Source organism: Danio rerio, chromosome 1 (assembly GCF_049306965.1).
Source record: "Danio rerio strain Tuebingen ecotype United States chromosome 1, GRCz12tu, whole genome shotgun sequence".
In the NCBI taxonomy this organism is placed as follows: domain Eukaryota; kingdom Metazoa; phylum Chordata; class Actinopteri; order Cypriniformes; family Danionidae; genus Danio; species Danio rerio.
The window spans coordinates 41587924-41600195 of NC_133176.1; the positions used below are offsets into that span (position 1 = coordinate 41587924).

Consider the following 12272-nt stretch of genomic DNA (forward strand, 5'->3'; position numbering starts at 1 on the left):
CTCTCTCTCTCTCTATCTCTATCTCTATCTCTATCTCTATCTCTATCTCTATCTCTATCTCTCTCTCTCTCTCTCTCTCTCTCTCTCTCTCTCTCTCTCTCTCTCTCTCTCTCTCTCTCTCTCTCTCTCTCTCAAATTCAAATTCAAAGAGCTTTATTGGCATGACTGTAAAACAAATCACAATGTTGCCAAAGCAATAACAAAATACAGAACATTCATATAGATAAAAGAAATATAAGTAATAATAAACAAACACATATACATATCGTTATATTATACATATATGTTGCCACAATAAACAAGTTAATAAAAAAAAAGATTAACAAAAGTATATAATAATAAATGGTAAGGACAGAGAGCTTTAATAAGGGATGAGGGGGTTCAGCCTTTTTCTCTCATATGGTGGCATGAGGACACGTACTGTGCTGCTAGGTGGAGACACTTTTCATTTTCTCCCAAAATATAATGGAGTTTCTCCGTATTTGTGGCTTGCTGGAATTGTGGTAGAATCAGAGACATTTGTGTGAAGTAAGCTTCTCTGATGCTCTGATATTTGCTGCAGTGAGTGAGGAAATGCAGCTCATCCTCCACAGCTCCAGCAGGGCAGTGTGGACACAGTCTGAGCTCTGGGCTCCTCCAGCTGCGCTTGTGTCGGCCCGTCTCCACACTCAGACTGTATCCACTCAGACGGTACCGGCTCATCAGCTTTCTCTGACCGGGGCTCTTAATGTTGGTCAGATACGGGGCCAGTTCATAACCAGGTTTAATATGGTTGAAGCACGCTAACTTTTTTATTTGTTGTACTTTATTTTGCCAATTGAGTTTATAATCCTCCTGGGTAATCTTTTCTATTTCTTTAGTCTTTATATGTTGGGACAGGGTTTGTGAATTTAGTTGGTGTTTTTCCACCAGATAGTGCATGGGGTCGCTAGCCGGATGTGCATTTCTATATATGAGGGCTTGCTGATGGTAGCTCTCTGGGCTGGAGTCTGACAGATGGAGCCAGAACTTCCCTGCTCTCTTCTGGATTTCTGAGAGCAGAGGGAACCTGCCTAGTTCTGCTCTGCAACCAAGGCTAGGTGTGCTTCTGTGAACTCCGAGGATGTTTTTGCAAAACTCCAGATGAAAGATTTCAACTGGAGTTTTTTCCCAAGATTCATAGTTTAATTTAAATGTGGGTCCCCAGAGTTCACAGCCATACAGCAGGACTGGCTTTACAATGGTGTCAAATATTTTCAGCCACAGTTTAATGGGTGGGTTAAACTTAAAAAGGTTTTTTTTAATACAATAAAAAGCCCTGCGTGCCTTAGCGGTCAAGTCTTTTAGAGCTTGACTGAAGTGTCCAGAGGCTGTGATTGTCAGACCCAAATAACTATAAGAGGTGACGTGGTCAAGTATTGTTCCTCTAATTTTAAAAGTGTGTCTTTTTTTATCAGCCAGACGAGGTTTTTTACAGAAGATCATGATCTTGGACTTCTGCATGTTAATGGGCAATGCCCAGTCTGTGCTGAACTCCTCCAAGATAGAGAGACTGTGGTGAAGACCCTCTTCATGAGGAGACAGAAGCAGCAGATCATCCGCATACAGGAGACATCTGATCTCTCTGTCCTCCAGGCTCAGGCCAGGACTACAGGACTTCTCAAGTGCTGATGCCAATTCATTGATATAAATGTTAAATAGAGTCGGGCTGAGACTGCAGCCTTGACGGACTCCTTTACTCTGAGTGAAATAATCAGTCCGCTTATTGTTTATTTTTACACAACACTTGTTCCCATTATAAATGTCCTTTATTATGTCATAGGTTTTTCCTCCAACTCCACTTTGTAAGAGTTTTAGGAAAAGCCCATTGTGCCACACCGAATCAAAGGCTTTTTTAAAATCAATGAAACAGCCGAATATTTTCCCTTGTTTGGTCTGGTGGACATGTTTTTGAATGAGTGTTTGGAGTGTGTAGATGTGATCTGCTGTTCTTTTTTTAGGCATAAATCCAATCTGACAATTATTTAAAATCTTGTTTTCCTGGATGAACCCAACCAGTCTATCATTAATGATAGAGCAGAATAATTTCCCCAGGTTACTACTCACTGTGATGCCCCTATAGTTATTTGGGTCATATTTCTCACCATTTTTAAATATTGGCGTGATTAAATTCTCCTTCCAAATTTCTGGAAAATGTCCTGATTCTAACAAGAGGTTGAATAATTTCAAGATGGCGTTTTTTAATTGAGGACTGCTGTGTTTTAGCATCTCATTAGAGATTCCATCTGAGGCACAGGACTTTTTATTTTTTAGAGTTTTTAATTTTTCTGTTAACTCATTTAATTGTATTGGGATATCTAAATGGTTTAGCTGATCTTTAATAGTATTTTCTAATATATGTAATTGGGAGGTCAGATGTTTTTGTTTTTGGTTCAATTCTTTTTGTGAATATAGCTTTTCGAAATGTTTGGTCCAGATTTTTGGGTCTTGAATGGGAATTTGTTTCGATTCTTTAGATTGATTTAATCTTTTCCATAAATCCCAAAACAAATTTTGATCAATAGCCTCCTCAATTTGATCCAATTTTAACTTCATGTGATCAGCTTTCTTTTCTTTTAATAGTGATTTATACATTTGGAGAGTTTGTTGGTATTTTCCTCGTGTGTGTTGGTTTGTCGGATCTCTGTGTTTTTTATTTGACAATTGTCTTAATTCTTTTCTTGTATTTTGACATTCTTTGTCAAACCAGCCAGCTGTAGTTTTTCGTTTTTTAGATTTGTATTTCAGATTTTTCCTCAATATTTTTTGGGCAACTGTTGAAAAAATATTGGTCAGCTGTTCGGTTGCTAAATTTATAGTTTGTTCCTCTTTACCAAATGAAGTCAGTATGAATGCATTGATCATGTTCTCCACTTGAGTGTAGTGGAGCTCTGCTTCATACTGGGCAGGACTGTCTTTACTCCAGATTAATTTAGGTGGCAGGGGATGCAGTTTTATTTTTTGTTCTGAGAATAGGCAGGCATTCTGTGATCTTTTCAAACTGAGAACAATGTGGCTGTGGTCTGAAAACGGCAGTTGTGGCATCACTGTAAAATAATTAATTATACTGTGGTCAATGTCTGTAATGGCATAGTCTACTGTGCTGACCCCTAGGTGTGAACTATATGTTGGTCGACCCAGAGAGTCACCCTTTGTTCTGCCATTCACTATATATACACCTAGGCTATTGCAAAGCTGCAGGACTTGTTTTCCATGTTTGTTTATGATGTTGTCATAGTTTTGCCGCATTTTATCAAAACATGTTTGGTCATATGTGTGTGAGCCAATAGTATATTTGTCGCCGTCTGAACTAATGCAGTCTGCCTCCTTCCCTGTTCTGGCGTTCAGATCTCCCATTAATAAAACTGAGCCTAGAGACTGAAAATAACTGATCTCTGACTGCAGGATTGAGAAGATCTCTTCATTATAATAAGGGGACTCATACGGGGGGATGTAGGTGGCGCAAAGATACATGTCCTCACCTAAACATAAAAGTCCTTTTTTAATTTTTATCCAAATATGTGTTGTTCCTTTTTTTACAGGCTGAATATACCGCCACAGGTGATCTTTAAACCAAACTATAATTCCTCCTGAATCTCTTCCATTTTTAACATTAGGCTGTTTGATTGAAGGGACACAAAGCTCTCTGTAGTTTGGGGGAGTGTGGGAATTAGAGTCTAAACGACTCCATGTCTCAAGTAATATAATTATATCTGTATTATCTAGAATATTTACAAAATCAGGGTAAGTAGTTTTCTCCCCAAAGGCTGAAGAGAACATTCCTTGAATATTATAACTTGTTATTTTAAAAGAAGCCCTCTCTCTCTCTCTCTCTCTCTCTCTCTCTCTCTCTCTCTCTCTCTCTCTCTCTCTCTCTCTCTCTCTCTCTCTGTCTGTCTGTCTGTCTGTCTGTCTTTCTGTCTGTCTGTCTAGACAAAATTTCTAGTTCTGGATGTATTTGTTTTAATTGTGTCTAGATTATTATAAAATTGCATGCACTTTATGCACATTTAAAAAACAAAAATTACAAAACATTTCCTGAATGTTCATGACTCAAAATTGCAAAAAAAAAAATGCTTTGTTTACCAATATTTGTGACAACTCAGTTATTATTTAAGTCACATATTTTAAAGGTTAAGGAGGTTAAAGTTATACACTTACATTTTTAAAAGAAACATGCATAATCAATCACATATTCTCGGTTCAATTAAAATACAATACAAAATCTGAGATGATGTTTTCTTTGTTGAAATCATAAGAAAATTTTGTCATGATCGAGATGAAATAAAAATATATTACAAAAAAAAAGCATAAAGAAATGGTAAAAGAATAATTGGGGTTATTTGACACTTAAAATATTGCTGCATTCCATTGTACACATTTAATTGTAACACGTCTAATCCAGGATGCTGTCGTTCAGCATTGTACATCATTTTGTTTAGAGCTTTTTTTAAAGTCTCTTTACTTGACATTTATGAATTAGTGGCCTCTGTAAATGAGCTTCTGAGGGGAAGTCCTTTGCCAGTTGAATAATTTAAGAAAGCTGAGACTGATTTATGGTTTGAGATGGTTTGGGTTCAGGGCCGTTTTGTAACAGCGTAATGGAAGAATGTTTTCAGGGTCATAGCAGAAATGTCTAGAGGCAGCTAGAACCACGAGCTGTGCAGACTTATTACATAATCATTTCATAGCATGAAATAAAGAGGCACATCTGCATCAGCTTCATACAATATCAAAGATGAACCTTGGACAAGCGATCATCTTAACTAAAGGTTTTTAACCTCTTTCTTTGGACATGGGAGTAAAAATTACGTCCAAATTAAATTGTTGTAAATCTTCAGTGGTTTGTTGCAAAAATCTTTAAGTTAAAGTAGAAAAAAATAATAATAATAAAATATATATATATATATATATATATATATATATATATATATATATATATATATATAAATTTAGGTTTTTCATCATTATAATAATGCAAAAAAAAAATTAAAACGAATTATTTGTGATATCACGCGTGAATTGCTAAGCAAAATGTCCTGAACATGCAATTTTTTTTTTTTTTTTTTTTTGCATTTTAATACATTACTGTTGCGCAGTAATATCTATCAAAATGTATTTCTCAAAAAATAAATAACTGAAATGTCTAATTTTTCAAATGATAGTTAGCTTGTCATGATATTGATGGTTTAAAATATGTGCAAACACCACTTTTAACACTGCTATATTGCACCCAATAAAATTTTTGGCATATTACAAACCAGCTGGTTGGTGGAGAGGTGACAAAGTGATGAAACCAATTATGATGTGGGGATGGTTAGGAGGCCATGATGGACAGAGGCCTGTTGGCGAATTTGGCCACAATGCCGGGGTTAAACCACTATTCTTTTTTTTTTTTATGGAAATCCTGGGATTTTTAACGACCGCAGAGAGTCAGAGTCAGGTCAGCCAGGTTTAACGTCTCATCCGAAAGACGTCGCTCACGGAGCAGTATAGAGTCCCCATCAGTATACTGGGGCATTAGGACCCACACAGACTGCAGGTTAAGCGCCCACTGAAGGTCTCACTAACACCACTTCCGGCAGCAACCTAGCTTTTCCATTTGGTCTCCATTAAGATACTGACCGGGCACAGCCCTGCCTAGCTTCAGTGGGCGACCATGTGAAAGTTGCAGAGAGCTAGGTGCCGGTTATATTTACATTCAAAGCTTCTATTTAGATTTTAGAATTACCCTTTGATTGTCTGTCATCAGATTTTATGAAATAATTACCCTAAAAATACAATCTTTATTTTTTGTGATGACTTATAATTGTGTTTCAGTTAATCACACTTTGACCGGCAAGTGGGAGAGCAAAGTACGGTTAAGTTTTTGTTGTCAGAAATTTGCTAGGCGACTGAAGCAATCATTCAAAGTCATGAGAAAAATATTGGACGCTGAAACGGATGTAGTCAGTTTGACCATTATAGCCATTCAAGGTAGAAATACTATATTTTATTAAAATTGTAATTGTATTAATTAACAATGTTAGAATGAAATATACACACAATTAATAAAGGTCAGCGTATACTTTAATTATGTGTTTTGTTTTACAAATATCATATACAGTATTACAAAATGTAAAACCAGTCAAAATGAATGTATCAGTTCTTATAATAAGGAACAATGACATTAAAATCATGGATAATGGATTATGCAATACTGTATGCAATATAAAGAGTAAAAGGGAAGAGGGAAAATGGTTGGTTGTACTACTGTACCTTTAAAATTTGGCCTAATTCTGGCATCATAACCTGAGGTTCTTCCCATGAGCTTATCAAGAAAGTCAGAGGGTGACATGGGTGCTGCTCTCCTTCGAGGGCTTTCTGGTTCTTTTGATGCAACCAAACTGAAAAAAAGCAAGAGAAAGAGAGTGAGAGAGATGTAAAAAGAGGGCAGATTTTAGCAAATCAGCAATGACAGTCACCAAGGCTACAAATGTAAGTGGCAATACTAATGTAATCTGACATTAAATATTCAGGTTTTCCATTTGGGGCATTAGACAAGACTGTATGATATTCAATCCCAGCATGGAGGATAAAAATACAGTTAATACATGTAAATTCACATTTGCAGAAATATTAGAAATTCACTACCAACAATGAATATGGATTTGTTATTGCAGTGGGTTAACATCAGCGCTGCCTGTAACAACGCATTGTATGAGTAGCTTGCTGTATAACCATGACAATATCATTTAGCCCCATTTTATTTTGAATTGTGTTGTATCTTATGTATTGTATCGCCTAAAACTAAAAGAATCAAAAGGAAAACGACATGTTGTCATACTTCCTTTTACTAATGATTAAAAAACCATTTTGTCAGGCATTATTTTTCTTCATGCTGATAAGGGGTAAAAAGGAAGTTTTGTTGACAGCCCCAGATAATGGATCACTTGCTTGAATATTGAGAGGTTATTTTCTTTGTGCTTTTCTTTTGTGTGTGCGTGTTGGATTTTTTTCCGGAAGCCAAAATTCATGTAAGGCTTGCAGTGTTGGGAAAAAAACTCCAAATGCTTGCCAGTGAATCTCATTTTAAAAGAGGCAAAGGGAAGGACACTTCATTGATCTGTTTGACTTAATGAAAACACATGGCATATTTTTCTGGATTTTGTGGACATGACATTTTATTGATTTTTTTTTTCACCTAAATTAATCAACAGAGTGATGCTTGCAGGGGAGGTGGGGAAATCATTGACAAATTTAAACGCTTTAAAACAATTAAACCTCCTAAAAGATTATAACATTAGCATAATACATTTATTAAGTCACAAAGGAATTCTTTTAGTGGGTCCCATTTTATATTAAGTGACCTCAACTACTATGTACTTGCTAAATAAATAAAATTAAATAAAATGTAATAATGTATGGGTTATGGGTTTCCCAGTGATGGGTTGCAGTTGGAAGGGCATGCTCTGCGTAAAATATATGCTGGATAAGTTGGCGGTTCATTCCGCTGTGGCGACGCCTGATTAATAAAAGCACATAAAGTGCTGAAAGAAAATGAATGAATAAATGAAAGTGTAATAAATAAATACATACATGCATTCACCTGTTTTTTTTTTACTTAATCTATTGCAAACCCCTATGGTGCTATTGAGGTGGGATACAAGTAAGGTTAGGGACAAAACTGGTGGTATGGGTAGGGTTAAGGTGTAATGGATAGGGATGTACTGTAATGTAATTTTATATGTGTAATTAGTTGGGGGAAAAACGGAGTTGAGGATCCAAATGCAGATTATTAGGAAAAATATGAGGCAGGCAATGGTCGAAACGGTGATAATCAGAAGCATGCAGATAATTCAAAATAGTAAACAATACAGGCGAATGGTCAGGACAGGCAGCAAATTGATGATAACAGTAAAACAAAGCAAAGGTCAAAAACACAGCAAGGCAAGACAAGTAAATGCTTCATAATGATCACTTACACTTAAGCAAGACTCAGCAAAGAGTGTGTAAATGATGTGTATTTTATAGTCCTAGTAATCAGTCTATCATGAGCTTCCAGCTGTGTGTGTGTAATCTGGGAGGATCAGGAACCGGTGTGTAAGTGCAAAGACTTCTGGGAGTTGTATTTCATCTAGTAGTCGATGTCTAGTTCTCCAATGAACTGCAAGGCCTAGATAGCTGGTGATCGTGACAACATGTAACTAAGTAAATTAATTGTAATTACATGTATGTTTAATCCATAATTACAATGTTCATTCATTCATTCCTTCATTCATTTTCCTTTGGCTTAGTCTCTTTATTCATCAGGGGTCCCCACAGCAGAATAAACCAGGAACTTATCCAGCATATGTTTTTCACAACGGATGCTCTTTTAGCTGCAACCCAGTACTGGTGAATACCCATACACACTCACATTCACACATATACACTACGGCCAATTTGGTTTATTCAATTCACCTTTAGCGCATGTCTTTGGATTGTGGGGGACTCACAGCACCCTGAGGAAACCACGCTAACACTAAGAAAACATGCAAACTCCACACAGAAATGTCAACTGGTTGAGCTGGGACTTGAACCAGCAACCTTCTTGTTGTAAGGCGACAGTGCTAACCACTGAGGCATCATGTCACCTTTACTTACAGTCTAAAGACATGCATGTACACAATATGTTAATTGTGCTAAATTATTAATACAGTTGTACTAGTGGTAGTAGGAGATACATTAGTATTTAAGGGCACTTAATATAAAGTGGAAGCCTTTAGTGTTTAGTATTAACATTTTTTTTTTTTTATCTAGAATGATGTCTTTTGAGAGAGTTCTAAGGCCGCAAAGGACTGTTTAAATGTGAAGACTAAATGTTCTGTGTGTCTGCATGAATTAACGGTGCAGTTTTGCTCTCTCACTAAATGGGACATGAACACTTCGACCTAATCTCTAGAGCTGATCTGGTAGTCACTTCTAGTATTTTACAGTTTTATGTGGAGAAAAGTTAGCACATATCCACGCACAGAAACACATGCCTCTTGTCATTGACCTGCTAAATTAAACATCTGGTTTAAATTAAGTTTTAAAAAGTTTATTCATTAATAAGTTTTTTTCCTTTATTTAAATTTTTAGAAAGAAGAAAGAAATGTATTTTTTATACAAACTATTTTTTGAACATTCTACTAATCCCAGAACTGCATTGCTTAATTCTAGGACTGTCATATGTTTAATGATTGCATGATTGCAGTAATGGCATTTGTTTTATGATAAAGAATTTACCAAACTGTGAAGGAAACTACATTTATTTCAAGATTTAAATGCAGCATGTACATGTTCTTTTTTTTTTTTTTTTTTTTTAAATCATAGCTCACCTAATATAGCCTAAGAAGAAAAAATACTAAACAGCAAACTAGAATCAAATCTGAACATATTTCAAATCGAAATTTGATTCAGAAATGAGAACTAAGTCAAGAGTTCAGTAACTGGTTTGAATCCATTTGTGGTGATCAAAAGATTCCCATGCCTTAAAAAGTAAACGAAAGAATGGAATGTCAATTTCTATTGTAATCCTTGTGTTTTGGCACAGCACAATGAGATTAAATACTGTACTTTGAGTTTTTTTTTCTTGCCAAACCATCCCATACAGTCATGTGAAAGCAAAATAAATGTGTTTTCAGCTATCCCAGAAGTGGCTCAAAACATTTCAGACTGCATTTTTACCTATTTATAATATCATCTTTTTGTGATCATCTTGATAAAAGTGCATGTTCATATCAAGTGTACACAGGACATTGTAAATAAATAAACCATTTAATAATAATCACCTGACATAGCCCTATTGAAGGCTAAAAGTATTGACATATTTTACAAAAAGGACATATATACAACATATTATCAAAAATACTGTTAAAACTGTAGGTTGTTCCCAGCAATAGTCCTCATACTCCCTGCATGCATTTCGTGTTTTGCTAGCCAATCAGTTCTGCTGAGATAATTATCCAGGAAAAAATTGTTAGTCATGATTCATGCAATCATCTTTGACACAGTCATTATAAATTATAATATGGAAATGAGAAAGTCTATAGTGCACCACTGGCCCTTTTATTTATTTATTTTGTTTTGCAATTCATGCAGAAATCTAAAATTAAATGAAACTAAGCAATATCCTTTCTATCCTGTATTATTGTGGCATAGAATACAAAATTAAGAGACCAGATCTTGCATCTAGTTGGAATATTAATGAGAAAATGCAATGTTTGTCAGCAAGCAATGTTTCAAAAATTAAATAATCATTTACATATAGAAAGTGTGAGTCATTATTTATGATTCACTCATTTTTTTTAATTATAAATACTGTAGTTAAAACAATCCAATAATTAATATATAAATTGGACACAAGGTGGTTTATAGGGATATCATTATTTGATATTTATTTATAATAATATAATTTTATTTATAGATTTTAACACTTAAAGACTTTTTATACTGTAAAAACGGTACATTCTACCCTCTTATCCTCTCAGATATAAAGGTACAAGAGCTGTCACTGGGGCAGTACCAAGTATCAAAAGGTACATACTTTTATCTGAAGAGTCCATATTAGTACCTCAAAGGTACATTTTAGGTGCATTTGGTTACTGATGTGTATCTTTGCGGTACCACTAAGGACTTTTTAGGTACAAATATGTACGTTTTGAAAAGGTACTGCCCCAGTGACAGCTCTTGTACCTTTATTTCTGAGAGTATACCCTACTGCTAAACATAAGTCGCTCATAAAAACAAAGTATGAAATAAAGTGTTTTTATAAGTATTTTGATTCATGAGGACTTGATTCATTTCTTTCATTTAACGCTTTTTATGCATTAAACAAATATAAAGGTGCCATGTTTTCATGCATGTTTAGTTTAGTCATTTACACCAGTGTTTTAATTTTAATATTGCTTTCCTGACTCTTCTTCATGAAATTACCCTAATCTCTAATCAAAACCAATGAAAACTATTGTTATTCTTACCAAATTTTCCTTTAAAATAATACTCTAATATCATATTTTTATTTGATATATTTGACAACAAAAATTTCATTAGACCTGAACAGAACATAACATCAAACATTTTATTCAAATTCATACCTAATAAAGGCAGAGAAACTAAGAATATATAGTTGTGTATATACGTTTGCGTGTCATGGTAGATTTATGTGCTTTGTGAGAACATGCAGGTGTTACGTCAGTGCACTAAACCTGAACCATGAACTGCCATCCATATAGTGTAATCTGTGACATTTCGGTCAGCTGTGTATCAAGCAATGTGACAAGATTATATCTACAGAAAGGCTTCTTTCTGGATTCTGAAGCTTCTCGTTAAGTGTAAGATCAACACAGGTCAAAGGGCATGCAGCAAGATTAGGATTAAAAGCATGTGACGTAAAATTACTGACACTCGCTGCTCTGTCCCGCAAAAAAAAAAAAAAAATCATCTTGTTAGGCAAAAACAAGCACACACACACACACACACACACACACACACACACACACACACACACACACACACACACACACACACACACACACACACACACACACACACAGACGCAACTCTGAGGCTGCTTTGCTCAGCACGGATCAGCTTTGCTCACCACTGTTGACACTGACATTCCTCACAGCACTCTGTTGCTAGTTATTCTCTGCTGGTTTCCTCTTATTTTTTTGTAGCTTTGAGTTCTGTTGTTTTTGCTTCAAAGCTCTGAGAACCAGGCAAAACTAGATCATTTTAGAGTAAAGGGAAGCGAATGAAACTTGAGCGAGCTCCATTGTTTCTCCGTACTTGGCAGGAGCAGCTCAGAGGATGAAAATGATTTGCTTTCTAGCTTTGTTCCAAAGCCAATTGCAAAATAATCACAGTCTGCAATCATGCAGGAGGACCACCTTACCATTGCTCCACTTTTCCACATCTAGGGATTGTATATTGGATTTTATTTCACACAGTTGTCTATTTGAACATAACTTCAACCTTTCAAACCTTAACTGTTAACTTAAAAGAGTTTATTAAAATTTCAATTGCAGTGAAATATATAATATACAGTTGTCAGAATTATTAGCCCCCCTGAATTATTAAACCTCCTGTTTATCCCCCTCCCCAATTTCTGTTTAATGGAGATATTTTTTCAACACATTTCTAAACATAATAATTTTAATTACTCTTCTCTTATGACTGATTTATTTTGTCTTTGCCATGATGACAGTAAATAATATTTTACTAGATATTTTTAAGACACTTCTGTACAG

The 12272-nt window shown here is 35.3% G+C and overlaps 1 protein-coding gene across 2 annotated transcripts in view; it reads right to left on the reverse strand.

Moving 5' to 3' along the window:
- The window catches only part of glra3 (glycine receptor, alpha 3), a 105987-nt gene that overhangs the window by 54064 nt on the left and 39651 nt on the right, over positions 1 to 12272 (reverse strand). For both annotated transcript variants that reach the window (XM_021477569.3, NM_152965.1), the window contains 1 exon segment: positions 6277 to 6404. In XM_021477569.3, the coding sequence (XP_021333244.1) occupies positions 6277 to 6404 (128 nt within the window).